This window comes from Festucalex cinctus, chromosome 15, assembly GCF_051991245.1.
Source record: "Festucalex cinctus isolate MCC-2025b chromosome 15, RoL_Fcin_1.0, whole genome shotgun sequence".
In the NCBI taxonomy this organism is placed as follows: Eukaryota; Metazoa; Chordata; class Actinopteri; order Syngnathiformes; family Syngnathidae; genus Festucalex; species Festucalex cinctus.
Window position 1 is genome coordinate 17262676 of NC_135425.1, and position 17652 is coordinate 17280327.

Genomic DNA, 17652 nt, shown 5'->3' on the forward strand with positions numbered 1-17652 from the left:
AAAAAGTGAAAACAAACATAAACCAATTCTTGACCAGAATATAATAAATATCATCTTTAACCAAATTCAGACAAATTTCTTAAAGTTCACAGCATACAACAAATGCAATTCTATTTGGGGTCATTTTTAAGCCCACTCATCAAGATCATCCACTCCGCTGACACAGGTCAGGACCTTATTTGAATACTCAAGTGAAGTACATAAAACGCAAACCCTAAAAAATAAAATGCTTTTAAAATACATGTGTAAATATAATAACACCCACATAAAACCCACTTTTCTTTGTTTTCCTCTTACCCGTCGTGGTCGACTTGGGAGCAGTCCGCGGTCTAGCGGTCGCGGTAACAAAACTCCGCCTCCCAGTTGTCGTGTACCTAATGAAAAACGGACATTTTCATGAATTAAAAAAAATGGAGGCCTGGACAGGATGTAAAAAAGCTGACATATCCAGGCAAAAGAGGGTGTTTGGTCACCCTATGACAGGTACGTCATACTAAGGATTAAATTATATAATAATAATAATAATAATAATAATAACAACTTATATTTGATGCAACAATGCATTTTTGTATTTGATTATAATTGGAAGCAAACTATCAAATGGTGTTCAAATATGTCACATAAAACCAAACTAGCTTACTACATAAGCTAGCAAGCAGCTATTAGAGCTAGTACCATCTGTAATTCTAATTATGAAAGGGCAACCCTGAACTGTATCCGTCACTTTAGATATTTTTTTCACTTAGTTCAGACCTGAATAACTGTGTTATTTGATTTGCCAATGTCCCATTAAGCCCAAATGTGATACATCTTGTCAGCAGCAGATTATGACCACCTATCATTGCAAAAGGTTCACGCTCATATTTATTTCACTTAACCTTTTGTTTTGAGTTTCATTGCTAAAATGCATTACAAGGTGCTTTGATGATACTTGTAAATATCAGTCACTCCTTCAATTAGCTGAATATGCTCCTGCAAACAAAGACTCTATCTAAATGGACTCTCTAACCTTGCTATAATCGCTTAGGCCGTCACTGCTAAACAATTAGAGGAATTGTTCAGAAAAATTACTTCCTGTTTGGTCATTATAATCTCCTGTCATACAATAGGTCTACGTCTTCACTCCATAGAAACGGGACAATGTTCCAAAGGAAGTCAGATGTGGTTTATGTGTTGAAATGTCAGGATTGTTCTGCAAAAGTTCAGCAATTCCTAATGCATGTTAACAGCTTCACTTCTCATATCTTGTTTTCCACATTTTTAATAGATTCCGTTGGCAACAGGACTTGCTGAGTTAGCCAATTCAAATATTTAATGAAAAAATAAGACTCTCCCCATGCAACGGGGCACTTGAGCAAGCATGCTGGGAACCGCGGAAAGCGTCTGTATTGACATTGTAAGAAAGATATGACATCCCATTCACTGAGTGGCTGCACACAGGAACACGTTTGGGCAGCTGCGCTGCATCTGATTGGCCCGCTTGGGGAGCCACAGGAAGTACCAAGGCATATATCAGTCAACTGGAGGCTAACGCTCCAATTCTGTGGAACAATAAACATGGCAGTGTGTTTAATACACACATCTGCGCGGTGTTATTTGCACTTTATGACAGCTCTGCTGACTACAAAATTAGGTGCTTTAATATACATTTAGGGCATTTAAAAAAAATGTGTCTTTATTTATTTATTTATTTATTTATTTTAAATGTGTGTCGTCTTTGAGGATCAAAAACGGGCGACTGTCCCGGATAAAGCAAGACATCTGATCATCCTAAATGATGCTCAAACACGAAGGCTGAACGACTTGAATTTAAAGCGGTAGTCAACCTTAAAACATTTCTTCACAATAATATATGTGACCTCACTAGTATAAACATGACATTCTGGTTAATTTGTGGAATATGAGTTATAAAGCAAAATCCAGCCATTTTTATCCATCTCAGGGGGCGGCCCTTTTGCCACTTGCTGTCGACTGAAGATGACATCAATGTTGCGCAGGTCTCAGGTAACAACCAATCACAGCTCAGCTTCAGAAAATAGGTGAGCTGTGATTGGTCGTTGCCTGAGCCCTGAGCAACATTGATGTCATATTCAGTCTTTGGGACACTTAAAACATAAAAAAAAAAACCCCCAAAAAACCAAAACAAAACGTATTTACACGTTATTGGGAGCAAATGAGTTAATCATGCACTTTTCAAAACCCTGCTTTCTTTTGCTCTAGATACTGTATGTGCATGCACTCCAATAAGACTTAATACAAGTATCCAATGTTCTGCATTTACGAACATGATATTGCTGACTTTTGGTTGAACATTGTTTTTACTCTATTATGCTTGCAAGACAAGCTGTGTTAATATTTTGTTAACTTATTTATTCATCAGTGGTAAAATGTGTGATGGGCAATTTTATATCTCACGTTCAGTTGTGTCCTTTGGCTCAAAGAACTGCAAATTGTGAAAAAGTACCACTTTGTTTAGGACATCTGGCAAAGTGTGAACATCTGCACGTATTGCAGGAAGAAAGACTCCCTTTGGTACTACAATACAGCTAATGTGCTCTCGTGTTGTTTTTAATGCCTTGATCCATTTCGCGGTCTCTTTTTATTGTAGTTCTTGTTCTGGTCCATTTACATGTGGGGAAGTAAAAGATATGTATTTGAGACTTAATCCTGCTCGGCGCCTCTTTTTGTCTTTTAAGGATTTGTTTTGGGTATTATCTGAGCATTTCAACAACACATTAGAAACACCTATTGGGCAGATCATTTCAATGTCAATGTAAACAACACTGGTAAACATTGTTTATCGAAACTGTATTTAAGGTAGTATGGAGTGTGAGGAGTTCTGACCAGGGTCTAACCACCTTTCTACTAAGTCAGCTGAGATTGGCTCCAGTTTATCCACAACCCTCAGAGGATAATAAGCAAAATAGAAAATTGTGTCAGTGACCACAAAAAAATAAGATACAAACTAACAATTTCTTTTCTCGTTTTATTTTTGCTGTCATAACGCCACTTGACATCCACTTCAAACCTATAGGGAAGAGTATGCATGGAAAGTGTGTTATTTTTCACGTTTTTTTTTTTTTTTTTAACCATCCTTCGTCTTGAGATATTTTTGTAATTAATTTGACATTGGAACAGACAGTATAATCATCGTGGGGTTTGGGGTTAATGGCAAAAAGTACAGTACACCCTTACAAATGCCAAGTATGCAGTTCAGTGAACAATAACCAGGATGTGAACAAATTAGGTCACAAATCATAAAGGTGCTTCTCGAAGGCATAATTTTGCATTGGTTGTACTAAAGCAATTTTAAGGCTGAAGAAAGCACAAAGTAAGCAAGTTAATAACTTCAAGAGCATCTACAGGAAATTAATGACAAAAGAGATCAAGGCACAAAACCTCCTACAGTACTTTTGGACAGGATAGCAGTTCCAATGTACACATAAAAGCACAATCCCTTTGGTGATTCAATTTGAATAATATATTTTATATACACACATATGTACACAGATACTTTACACTTGTATACACGCACTGACTCACTGAACTCCAACACATTTCACTGACTATATCCTCCTGACTACCAGGGAAAAAAAATATTGTTCAATCATGTTTATTTTGATATTCCCCAATCTTTGTGAAGTAACTGGAACACTGCAAAAGAAAGTTTTTGAAAAAAAAAAAAAGTTTTTATTTTTAAGCTATGGTGTGTCCACTACAGAGGACATTTTTTAAAAACTTAAATGCTAGCCTCAAATACAGTTAAAATAATCCAAACAATACTTTAATGTGTTCTTCAGAGTCTTATAGAAAAAAATGCTAACAACATTTAAAGGCTAAATTTGTTCAATAAAAAGTGTTGTATACTTACTTTTCCTCTTCCCTAAAAAGTGCTTGCACTGAGGAAGGCCATTTTCTTTTCTGATGCAATCAAAGGCAGCAAAGCCCCACCCCTACACATTTGGTATCATTGGAAAGCTCTGAATGTCCTCTATAGAGCACAAAAGGAGTTAATACAATCATATGCACTGGGTGCGAGATATTCAGGTTTAAAAAGGTCCACTACAGAGGACAATTTTGAATTATTGGTAGTCAGGAGGATACCACTGGAATATTTTGTTCAGAAATGGATGACAAATATGGAGGGTTGAATCAATGAAACAAAGAAGGTGCATTTTGTTTAGAATCTTTAGTCAGTGACTTTTCAAATCAATAGTCTGAGTTCCGGCGTATTATTATTTATTACTGTATAGGAGCCATGGGATGTCGGCCGAAGTTGATGTGACTGTTCAATCCCAAGCATTTGACATTAATGTGGTGATATGGTAGAATAGTAACAGACAGTAGAATAATCTAAGGTGGCATTTGTTGTCATTGTGAGAGTAAAAAGGAGTGTTCTATAGTGTTTTAAAATGCAGAATTAACAGTTTGTTTGTTTAAAAAAAAAAAAAGGCAGGCTGCACTTGGCAACATTCATGCAAACACAAACAAAGCCTTCATATCTTGCCATATACTGAATTTATGACTGCAGTTACACAATATATTTGAAATACAACTGCATGAATAAATACATATGAAAATGCAGTTTAGTTTGAAACTGTGCTCAACTACAAATTTAACGATGACTTCAGCCATAAAAACACTACAGTAAACAACTTCACTCTTGCTGACTGGTTTCCATGCAGACCACTTCTAGGAAAGACACACTAACAAGCATTACAAATGGGGGTAATGAGAGGCTACTGATATTTAGTGACAGCCATGTTATGTTTGGGGAAAATGCAATAATTTAGAGTAAGTAAAAGTTATATTACATAGGGCACAGCTCTTAATATATTGAGCATGATTTAACGAAGCTATTCCTTGTCTATTGTACAGTGTAGAGACAGCCAGATGACAAATAACAATACAAATCCATCAAACAGCTGTCAGTGAGGTTGCTTCAGGCCACATGTGGGTGCACGATAAAGTCAGAATCAGGCCGATGCTAAATACTTCAAACGTCAACTTTGACAATACTGCGGTGTAACATTCAATCTGGGGTCAAAAGGATAAGTGAGCACAGCTCAGCTTTGCTGCTTTCTCAAGCCAAGCTGTGATCTCATAAGGAGTGACCTTTTCCCCAAATAAAAGGATTTCATTAAAATGGAAATTAAACATCAGAACGGACGGGCTGCGGGATACTGTGAATTTCAAACTTTAAGGCCTTCATAGAATTCAACGCTTGACCTTTTGAGAGGAATCACTACAGGTACATTCATCTCACTGACGATAAGACACTTTTACTGTTTTGCACTAATGTGACCTCGGGCCTCTTTTACGATTCATGGACACAAAAACAAAAGATAAAACACCAACAGGCACACAAGTCATCACATTTTATGTCACGATATGCTGTCGGCTAAGACAACACTAATAAGATGACCTTCACCTTCTCTCTGTATAACGTTGTGGGTGTTGGCCTGCGTGCGGTAAACTGCTAAACATCCTCCTCCCCTACTTTGGTAAGATCTTGCCTTAGAAGGGAAATAAACAAGTTGGGATTTCTTGCAGCTATTTGACTCCTTCATGTATTTAGGTTGGCTGACAGCCTGAAGCTGTTGAGTTGGTCATTTTGGGATGCTCCTTAGATATTTCAATATAATTTGAGATTCCTAAATTTGATGCAAGTTACTCTTGTATAAGATTAGCTGTTATCAATTTAACATTATGTATCGAATTAGGTCTAATAATTGATGAAAATCAAAATAAAACAATATTATGATCTTGAGTGTTATTGTTTCGCTGAGATATAGCTTCATAACATATACAGATGTTATAAATACAATTTCTGGAAATGTGCCGCCAGAAAAGCTCAGCTTGCTTTAGGTCTGACCAGTGACCACGAGGTTAGGCTAGTAGGACCACGTTTCCCATGATTCTTAGACACGGAAGCAGGAAGTCATTCTAGTTCCACTGTTCCGGTATGACCAAAACACGCCCAGGAGCGATTTGACGCGGACGATGAGAACGCGAATGTGAATGTGAAAGTAAATGAGAAGAAATTTAAGTTAAATTCCTTTTTTTTTTTTTAAATTGGTTTATCGTGTGATCCGCTATAACAACTGTGTGATTGGCATACACATGTCCCAAACAATTGGCTTGCTGATTGGTCTAGGGGGAAAAAAATAGATATGCGTAAAATTGAGACAAAACAAAGTTGCTGGCTAAATAAATCGGGACTGTCCCGTTTAAAGACGTCGAGTCAACCTACCTCCACCTCGTTTCTCAAGTGCGTCAAATGGTTCATCTTCCTAAATGATCAATTAACAAGTCTTGCCGTCAAACATTTTTGCTTGGTAAGTAGCTGGAATACAAAGTTAGATTAAACTGGAGAGAGTGCTGATGTTATACTGGCATTATCGTTGTTTCACAGACGCAATAATTTGTATTAGCATTGCCAATAGCAACACATTTAACACAAATAAAAAAATTTCTTAAACCAAAATACTAACAGCATTTCAGAGTCATTGAGGATGTCTGATCGCTCATCATCCTTCATAATTAGTCTTCTCCATTGATCGAATACTTAAGCGTCCATCTTCCTTCCACACGAGATCGTGTCTTCAAACCATATTTGGAGTCGCAAGACCTTCTCATTTAGCCTCTCACCTTCTCCCAGTCTTTACCTCTCACAGAGTTCACCTTGACTCTTTATACCACCGAGTGTTCATTGTTGTGATGGTGATGCATGCCGCCGCTCAGCACCGTGTGGTTGATGGACGACGCCGATCGGTCAGACCCTTCCGCTGCCGTCCCGTTGACGTTCTCTTGCCGCTGGCAGCACAGGATCTGCCGAAAAGTGGCGCTCATCTCCTTATCGCGGTAGGAGTAGATGATGGGGTTCATGGCGGAGTTGAACTCGGCCAGAAGCAGGAAGAACTTTTCGTAGGTGAGGACGTTGCAGCTGGCGCAGAAGACGTCGAGGAGAAGGATGACAAGACCTGGGGTCCAGCAGATGATGAATGCACCTGTTGAGACACAATAAAGATTACCGTATTTTCCGCACCATAAGGCGCACCGCATTATAAGGCGCACCTTCAATGAATGACATATTTTAAAACTTTTTTTTCATATATAAGGCGCTACAATAGAGGCTGGGGTTACGTTATGCATCCATTAGATGGTGCTGTGCAAAAGGGAATGTCAACAAAACAGTCAGATAGGTCAGTCAAACTTTATTAATCGATTACAAACCAGCTTTCTGACAACTCCATTCACTCCCAAAATGAATAAACAGCTGTTTTATTATTTTCTCTGAGGTAAAATATTAGTATTAGCTAGCGATCCAAGATGGCGGGATCTTCTGCGCATGCGCGTCACCGATCGTGCAGGGTCACCGATAGCGTCTTGACAGCGAGACCTGTTGCGGCTCAATGTTGATCCATATATAAGGCGCACTGGATTATAAGGCGCATGGTCAGCATTTGAAAAAATTGAAGGCTTTTAGGTGCGCCTTATAGGGTGGAAAATACGTTTTTTGGAAAATGGGGCCTCTCAGATTAGATATCCGCAAAAATTGCTGAGTTTCTTTGAAGGCAAAAATCCATCAATTTTCGATACTGGGCTGTGGGTGAGCTGAAGTTTATCCAAGGCGAGGTACACCCTGACCAGTCAATCGTAGTGCACATACAAACAAGCAACCATTCACACTCACGTTCACACTTATTCGCAGAGCAGCGGCCTCTGAGTCATTCTTCATGAATGGCAAGGTCAAGTGCAGTGAATTAAGTCAACAGAGGCCATTTGTACGAAATACGACTAAACTCCAGCGCATTAACCCCTGGAGACAGCAGCACAAAAAACAAAAAAAAAAAGTATTGACGAGGTATGACGACAGAAAGCTGCTTGATGGCAAGCCTGTTATCTGTTAGCAGCTGCGATGAAAAGGGCTCGACCTCACATCCCAGCAATGCAGGCCAACTCTTTGGAGTTTGTTCGTTTTCCAGAATGTCTTACAACCAAGATATCCGAATCATTTCTTTCAACATCCTCCTCTGATCCTGACAAGCCTTGGCACAAGATACACCCAGCTAGTATGCAGAGATGGGTAGTAATGAGTTACATTTACGCAGATACATTTACTTGAGTAACTTTTTCAGAAAAAAAGTACTTATAAGAACGATTTACCACACAGTATGTTACTTTTACCTGAGTAGATATTGGGCTACACTAAAGTCATTACCCCCATTTCATACATTACATTTACCGTCTTTTTATGGCCATAAGGCACACTTAAAAGTAGGCCTTCGCGATATATCGTTTGAACATCGCAATCGCGACGTGCGCATGCGCGATAGCCACATCGCACGACGTGCGATTTATTTTTTATTTTTTTTTTAAGAGCAAGTAATCGTTTGTTTTGCTTCATAAAGGTAGCAAGCTACCTCTCTCTCTCTCGCATTCCACCCTCCCTTCTGCCAGTCAGTCACCGGCGCCGCCATTTTTAATATCGCAATATATATCGCAGACCCCCAAAAAATCGCAATGTCAGTTTTTTCCAATATGGTGCAGACCTACTTAAAACTCATTCACTGCCAGTCATTATAGAAAATTTTTACATTTCCAATACTCACGTGATATTCCATTCAATAATTATATATAAACCGAATCTACCAAATAACAGAATAGACTCCCTACTCCCTACTCAGGAAATGCATCCCTGGGTGAAGACTGGCAGGCATGTTGAGAACCCGAAAGAGTCAACTGAAAGATGATGATGATGATGAAAATAAATCAGACTTTATGTTCAAACAGTGATTTTTTTTTTTATGACTACTTTTTACTTTCACTTGAGTAATATTTTGAAGTAACGGTACTCTTGTGTACAATTTTTGGCTACTCTACCCACCTGAGCTAGTATGTCAGAGGGACAAAAAATATTATTTGTAAAATTATTAATGAGGCTCATTTGCATAGAGGTGGGCAATTTCTCTGCCAAATAAATGCATTTAATTCCACGCAAATACCACCGACTATTCTGCTCAGCAGCACAGTTAGAAATGAATTGGAATATACGCGGGTGCTTTGTGAATTAGACGCAAAATTTTTGCTCCATTTTTACCGGAATAGTGCCACACAAGTGGATTCCGGCCTGAGAGTGCTAAATAAGTTTCATTTCGACTCAAATTCACACCTACGGACAATTTCGCGTCGTCAATGTCAAATCTCCAAGCAAAGAGTCTGCATCTCTCTCATGAACGTCTTTCATTTCCGTTGTAAATCCAGCGGAATGTAGCTACTGATATTCAACCCATCACACCATTGCCTCCCTTCTTCACAAAGATAACACAAATTGGGCACAAATCTACCTCACTGTTACAGCATATACACCGAAAGCCGTTTTTGTGGATGGAGGAAAGAAATTGTTTTTTGGCTGACCGTAGTGAACCCCTTTGCCTTGTCACTGTTTGAAACTGTCAAATGCAGGGGAAAGAAACTGGAGAAGCACAGCAGTCTGTGGAGAAATGTAAATAAACACAGATCCTCAGCAGTGACTGGAAAATCTGGAAATGTCTGGAAAACTGTTTTGAAATTTTCCAGGCCTTGTCTGGCTTGGTGAAATTGACAAATACAGACAAGGGACATTGCACTTGGCATTATTTAATTGCAGCTTTCATATAAATCAAGTACTTAGTCATGGCTGAATAAGATCACTTGGATTGAAGAGTCGGGACTAATCAGGATGATTTAATTTTAGTGCTGTCAGATAACAATTTATAATGTAGTCATTCAGTCAAGTAGGATTTGGAAAATTAGATACTTAACACACACGTTTGGCCCGGTACCTTACAATGTGGTTATTCTGAAAGTGTTTATTTTCAAGACTGTTAAGGCTTCCATAAGAGTAAAAATAAATAAATCAAATGGATCAAATCCTTCCTTGAATTCACACGTGGGCACAAGTTAAACACGTGTGCAGCCAAACACGCGCCAGCACTTTATTATATAATCATTAGCTGATGCAATACGACTTCAAAACTTCATATTCATGTGGAAACATTTGGATCGTCTGAATTTGATTTTTTTTTTTTTCCTTCTTAGCAGAGATCAGGACCTCAGTCACATATTGTCAAGCCCATTGTTAAATAATGAGTCTGTAACCAAACTGTTCCCTCTGTTTTAAATTGGGAAATCTGCCTCTTTCTCAGTGTAATTGCTGTCTGTTTGGGACGGCTTTGGTGTCATGCAAGACAAAAATGGTGAAAATGTCTTTGAACAACTCTTGTCGATGAATGTCACGAAACATCATCCAGCCATCCATTTTGTTTACTGCTTGTACTCACAGTTTTTGGTGAGCTTGATGTCATCAACTTTTCGCTTGATTTGTGAACACTCAAGTTCTGGGCGTGGCTGCAGGTGAGCAGTTGTTTTTGATTATGGTTCAGCCTCAACACTGGTTACCCTTACAACCTCTGCGTTGCAGTCAGCTTGTGCCAAAATGTTTCTCCCGATTCCTTAATGTTCCCTTGCATTGGCCCTTTGAATTCGGTATACAGTACGCTCTGTCTTTTAATATTCTTACTGAGCTAGCTTGTCTAGTTTTTTTGTACTGTCTGGAATGTTCATTATTGTCACAGAATTGATCACTGCACTGTAAAATTCAAAATCAATATGAAGTCGCTAGTTACGGAAATGTGGAACTGCCAATGTGGACTAAACAGTTTTGACTGTATGTCGTTCAAGCGTTCTGAAATGTTATGTGCACGTATGTATAATGTTGTTCGAACGTCTTGATAAAGTTGTTCGAACATATTAGTAAAATACCTAAAAACATAGCATTTTTCGCATAATGACACAGGGTAATACCCGTGGCATTATGGGGAAAACATGATTTTTTTTTTTTTTTTTATCATTTATCCTACATTTTAGCAATATATTTGAACGTTCAAACGACCAAAGCCCAGTCAAATCTGTTTACTCCCCATTTGTAATTCCATACTTCCATAGTTGTAGCATACAGTATATTAATCCATGCGTGATCCATGAAAATTCTTATGAGACTGGATTTGAGTGAGCTTTGTTGCATTTGTGTGCAACATTTGGACTCAGTATCAATAGTTATCAGTCTTGGATTTTTATGATGACCTCATGGCTATTTTTCCTCAAAGATGTAATTTCTCATGTGTCTCCAATGTGATTTTCTCCTCATCAATCACTCTATGAAAATATCTGTATGTTTTTTTTTTCTGTCTTCAACATTTTCGCAATTTTCTATTGTACACATTAAGTGTCAGCATCTCTCTTTCCTTAAAACGTTCACTTAACCTTAGCCAAGCTTGTTCATGCCTCACTTCCAGCAATTTGTTTTTTTCCTCTCTAAATCTTTCAGTCCTTCCCCTGCAGCGCTCTCTTTCTGTGTTTATCTCATTCTGTGATTTCCTAAGCCAGTAATCATCCGAGGTCGTGACCGTGATGCCATTGAAATAAAGCAGTCAGCAGAAACCATGACTGTATGTATACTTCTGAAATGGCTCCGCGGTTTCCCGTTTGTCCCCAAGAAAGATTTCTTTTTCTTCTCCATTTCTTCACGTCACTACTTCCAGACATACACACTGTAGATTAAATACAATACAAAGGTTGGCTACATTTTCAGAATAATTGTTTAACGGTCTGGTGGTGTGAGTCAAGTATAGTGAGCTAATGCTTAGATAAGCTTTCCTAAGAATGGAAGAACAATGACTTCCTTGAAATGGTAATAAGGAATGGTTCTGCTCCATTGTAACAAAAACACTGTAAAATGTCTAAAATAGGATTAGGTGTCACTGTCTTAGATATTTCTTGAAGTTTCTATGTTATTTTTCTATTTTAGGCCCACCTATTAAATTGAAAGTACTTAGAAACAGTGAAATCAATATTACGTACTGCGTACGTAGAGAATGTGCAGCCCCTGCATGGTGGTAAATTTGCATCAATACAGATATTTATTCAGCTGACTTTGGCCTCAGCCACCCGATCCTTCAAAATCAGATAAAATGTGGACGTCAAGCGTCAATACTTCGAAATTGAAAAGCACTACAGTGCTCACATACTGATTTGACCGTTGACTTTGGCGTCATTTACCATTTTCATTGCTTGGCTGGATAAACGACAAGAAATTGAAAAGTTCACATTCTACAGAAAGCTTTATTTGGCTTTTTTTTTTTTTTTTTTTTTTAAACGAAATAAATCTAATCTGCCCTTGGCCTGCTGTCTTGTTGATTTGTCAATTTACTGGAAAACTTATTGGTGTTTTATTCTATTTGATTTTTTTTCTTCTTTTTCCAAGAAAAAGTACGTAAACCTGGGATTTCTACAAAAAATGGTCATAAAATGTGATCTGGTTTATGGACAACCAATAGTCATAAATTGACACAATCACAACTCTAATATATTAATATATATATATATATATATATATATATATATATAAGGGGTGTTTTTGGTGGCACCAGAGGATAATTAAGTTCCATTCACCAAATTTATCCAGATTAAGCTTTGTAATACTTTCAGATATTTCAGCAGCAAATAACAGCTTCCAAGTTGCAGGATTACCGTGTTTCTCCAAAAATAAAGCAAAGCTGAAAATGAGTGAAATTGGTTGGAGAAGCCGTTAATGATACATTTCAAAGGAGATTATAGTTTATATTTGCAAATTGACACATGCTTAAACCAAAACCATAATGACACTATTGTGCCTAATTAAAAAAAGCCGCACGGTGAACGGGAAATTCCTGCAATATGCTTAGGATATTTCAGTAGTAAATGACAGCTCACAAGTTGCAGGATCACTGCGTTTCTATAAAAAATGAGTGAAATTGGTTGGGGAAGCCGTTAATGATACATTTCAAAGGAGATTACAGAGTGATGCAAATTAGCAACTGACGTATGCCTAAGCACAAACCATAAGCAGACTATTGTGCCTGATTAGAAAAACCACACTGTGAACAGAAATTCCTTGCAATGAGCACTTCAACCACAGACATACATGCATGCACACACATTAACAGGTGCCAGTATGAGCTGCATACCAGGCACGTTTCTACTCTGACAGTGGATGGCAAACTTTGGCTTCTTACCATGTCTGATTGGTTCTGCCTTCAGTAAGCAAGTGAACACACTTCAAAAGATCTTTAATAGTAATGCCGCAGCTTTCACGGCATTTGTGTTCATACACTTGTACAATGTACTGCATGTGTTGGCACGACACATGGTCGGATGATTGGATCATGCATCCAGCACTAAGACAATCCAGATAATTCATTCGCAGAAAGGCCTCTCTGGATGAGCCAACACCTGACGCATACACCACACACATGGATGAAGCTTTTGTTGGACAGAGTTGTTGACTCAGAGGAGAAACAAGAAAAGAATTATTTTTGTTGGTGTCACTCAAGACTTTTTTTTTTCCAGCTATAAGACAAGCAGCTGAATGCACTTGAGCAAAAGTGCCCAGTTAGTGAGCACTTGTGATAAAATAAAGTGCTCTGAAAGTCCATCCGAGAGCCGCAAGTGAAGTGACAAATCGTAGCCTTTGATTAGCTTATTTCACATTGGGCATCTAAACAGATGTTTTCACAGCTTTTTGACATCTCACAGTCCTGTGCTTAACACACAATTCAAGGATTTCTCTGTGCCCGTTTGTATAACATTTCATTTATCAAAATAAAAAAGGACAAGGAGAATGAGACGTTGCAACCGCAATGTAATTACCAGATAAACGTCCTCATCTCTATGAGTTTATTTTTTCTTCTTTGTATTTTACAGTCGTCTGGATGCACTATGGCACCAGGCTTCCTCTTACAGGTCAGCCTTGGTATTACAACTCACATCTGTTAACCTGAGACTAATGACTACGCACGCATGTTGGTGTTGAAAGCTGTTGCACCAACACTCATTCTGCTTTGGCAAATTCTGTTTGAAACACTTCCATATTTCCCCTGCTGTTTATACAGTTGTATCAAAATGTGTTTTTCTCCGAAAATTTGCTCTCGTCCCTTAATTATGTATGCGTGCATAAGCATGTCTCTATTGGATACAAACTCATCTGTCTGTAGTTAAACTAATCAAGTGATTTGTGCTCCCATCATTGGACAACATTACAGCTGCATTTAGAGTTGATGTGAAGGAAGCAGATCTGGTGTCCCACAGTTCTATATAAAGCCAAAAGAGCTGTGAAAGGGCACAGTTGCAGCATATGTCTGTGCTTATGTATGTGTTTAAATGTGCAAAACCAACTTGGCCCATTACTTTCCCATTGTTTCATTGCTTCAGAGACAGAAATCTATCATGGATGGCTTTACAGCATCCTGAAAGGAACAAGCAGGGAGGTTGGCAGGGAAACAGCCATCATCTGGCCAACAGTTGGGAGAAGCAAGACATCTCTGAGGGGTATACTGTCCAGCATTTTAACCTTAACCCCCAAAAGGTGTACATCAGCAAAATCCAAAATTCAAGAGTAATGTTTGGCAGCTCTTCTGAAGACTGAAAGCATTTTAGTTCTACTTTGGCTAGGTTATTGTTGGAAAAAATACTTACAAATGGAACCAAATGTGATTAAATGTTTTTAAAAACATCATGCAATGAAAACTAGTTTTCAAAAAGAGCAGTTTACTGTCAGAGCTGATCAGAAGACTTCAGTGTTAGTAAAAGGAAAACCCTTGGCGCTGCACCACTTTATTCTTTCTCTTAAATTATAGTTATGTTAAATCCAGTCATTGGAAATTCTACATAGGTTTAAGTCAGTAAGTCATTAAGAACATCTAAGAAGCTGTCCCAGTGCCAGCCCTGTACCGGCTGCTCCTGATATTGAGAAATGTGGTGGGCGTATTCTGTAAAATTTCCTTTTTAACAGTCTCAGCTGTGTCAAGATGAAGTCATTCATCAGAATTTAGAACATACCAGTGTTTTGAGATTTTTGAGAAATGTTACATATTATACGCAACAAAAATATGAACGCAACACTTTTGTTGTTGCTCCTGTTTTTGTTTTTGTTTTTTTTAGATGAACTCAAAGATCTAAAACTTTTTCCTCATGCACAATATCACAATTTTTCCTCAAATATTTTTCACAAACCAGTCAAAATCTTTGATAGTGAGCACTTCTCCTTTGCCGAGATAATCCATCCCACCTCACAGGTGTATCAAGATGTTGATTCGACACCATGATTAGTGCACAGGTAGGCATTAGACTGCCCACAATAATGGGCCACGCTGAAAAATGTAGTTTTGTTTTATTGGGGGGGTCTGGGGACTCAGAAAACCAGTCCTGGACTCTGAGTCGCAAAGGAACCCCCACCCCCTCTCAACACTGATTGTAGTAGGATTTGATAAGTCAAGTGAGGCAAGACAAACTCCAAACTCGAGGTCAGAATCTTGTGCAATTTCATATTTTCTTTACATATATACAGTACGTACAGCTAGCTTTTCATTGTGGCCTAGTTAGATACTCTGATTTCTTAGCAACATACCGTAATTCCTACATAGTTTTAGTACAGTAGACTGTGACAACAGGATGAGATAGCACACACATCAGAGACAAATCACATGGAATCCTCTGGTATGTTTTGTCTAGGACCAACACATCCTGCTTCAAAGTACCAACATGCACTTTTTCCCACAATTCACACTTCAATCCAGTCTTCACTTTGCTCACTGTTTTTGCAATAGAACTGCAGGTACATGTTTTGAAAAACTTGATGACTCAATGTCTTAAAAAAATAAATAAATATTGCACAACTAAGAGTCCTACAACCTTGCAAAGTGGCAGACATATCTGTATGGAATGCTTGGACATAAAAGTGCCAGACTTCACACACACTGCTCAGCTGGAAGATAAAGCAGGCACCATCGGAGGACAGCCTTGGTGATTTACAATGTCAAACTATAGAAATGTGGTCATACATAACTGTGATTGAATATAAAGCGGAACTTGTATACTGTACATGCCTTTGGACATACAGTACACTAGGGCACTATTTTTAAAACAGGCCTGCAGGCTACTTATGTGGTCCTTTGAGGCCCTCAGGCACCACGTTGGTACAAGATAGAACTCCTTATCCCAAAGTACTTTTTATTCATCTCAAACCCTGCTCCAGAGAATCCCTCAAATTCATCTTTAGCAAATAACCAAATACTGTAGATAGACAAAAATACAGGAGGATGATGCTTACCCAACACAATCGCCACGGTCTTCAGCAGTGACATCATCGTATCTTTGTTACGTCGCGGTCCGGAGCTATGACGTGACATCCTCATTGTCCTTTGGCGCACATAGACGAAGATGTGGGCATACAGTGTCACCATGACAACAAACGTCACCAGGTTGAAGACGGCCCAAAAGACCAGGTAGGAGTTGCTGTAAAGTGGTGCCATGTTGGAGCATGATTTAATACTACAGATACAATTCCAGCCCACACTTGGAATGGCTCCCATGACTATGGACATGGTCCAGATGATGACGATTACAACCACCACGCGACGGTTGCTCATGCGCGTGTGCAGCTGCATGCGGAATACTGTAATGTGGCGTTCAATGGCTATAGCGAGGAGGTTTGCAACGGAGGCCGTCAGACTGGTGTCAATCAAGCCTTGTCGGAGGAGCCACGTCGAAACCGTCAGACGCCTCGTGTTTGGTCCCGTGTTAAACATCAAGTAGAAATAGGCCAGTCCGGCAAAGAAGTCTGCGGCTGCCAAGTTAGCCATCAGGTAATAGATGGGGAAATGGAATCTCCGGTTGACATAGATGGCAATCATCACCAGGAGGTTGGCGAGCATGATGAAGATGCAGACTGTGATGCCCAGGCCCATCACCAAGCGGCTGACCGTGTTCCAGTCGGTTGCTAGGTACTTGCCGCTACGGTTGTAGAAGAAGGCAATTGTCTCATTGTAGTAGCACTGCTCCTCATCCATGATTGATTGGAAGTTTCTGAAATGAAGAGGATACCTTGTTAGTCACATATAATTTGTTCTCTGCATTTAACATATGCTTGTAGAGCAGTGGACGACCATAATGCAGCACTCTGAATCCAGCACTTGACTCTATACTTTGGTCAAGGGAATTGGCTAGAAACTACAAACCTAATGCATATTTACCATTGAGGGGGGAAACCAAAGTACCCATAAAGTAAAGCTCCTTTTCATGTTTTGTACCAGCTGTTCCACTTGCTGACTGATGCCCACTTTAATATAGTACTAAGGCAAAAAAAAAAAAAACACACCGCATTGAATCCAATGTTTGAAGATGATTAAAGAACAACAATGTAATAAAACGAGACTTTCCTGTATTTACTTTTTGACATTTGGATGGTGGCAGCAATCAGGAGACAAACATGACTGAGGGCAGTATTTTGACAAGAAAAAGTCGCACGTACAAGTGTTGTAGTTCTCAAGATCGGTCTTAATCTTGAGACTTGTCCCGAGAACACTTTTTAACCATCTCGGTTTCATCTCGGAATCAAAGGCATTTTTACTTGCCTCGGTCTTGGACAGGGTGGACTCGAGATTTTTGATCAAGACCAGGGTATTAATGCTGTGATCAATTAGAATTGCAGAATGCAGGTGCTGTGCTGCCTTCTCGGTGTTGCCCTGAGTGCCACAACCCCTATTTGTTTGTTGATTTGAGATTTGTTTCATT

General features: G+C 38.9%; 2 protein-coding genes across 6 annotated transcripts in view; both read right to left on the reverse strand.

Moving 5' to 3' along the window:
- Positions 1 to 6608, reverse strand: part of rassf6 (Ras association domain family member 6) — a 39568-nt gene extending 32960 nt beyond the window's left edge. Inside the window, exons 1-2 of one of the 2 annotated variants that reach the window (XM_077497142.1) lie at positions 3872 to 6608; positions 298 to 374 (exon numbers count right to left, since the gene is read on the reverse strand). The gene's annotated coding sequence lies outside the window, so the exon portion shown is untranslated. The remainder of the gene's footprint in view (positions 1 to 297; positions 375 to 3871) is intronic. The other variant, XM_077497143.1, reaches the window with a different exon arrangement.
- The window catches only part of lpar1 (lysophosphatidic acid receptor 1), a 62559-nt gene continuing 49350 nt past the window's right edge, over positions 4444 to 17652 (reverse strand). For all 4 annotated transcript variants that reach the window (XM_077497149.1, XM_077497151.1, XM_077497150.1 and 1 more), the window contains 2 exons: positions 16190 to 16944; positions 4444 to 7010 (listed from right to left, as the gene is read on the reverse strand). In XM_077497149.1, coding sequence (XP_077353275.1) covers positions 6694 to 7010; positions 16190 to 16928 — 1056 coding nt within the window. In that variant the 5' untranslated portion in view covers positions 16929 to 16944 and the 3' untranslated portion in view covers positions 4444 to 6693. The remainder of the gene's footprint in view (positions 7011 to 16189; positions 16945 to 17652) is intronic.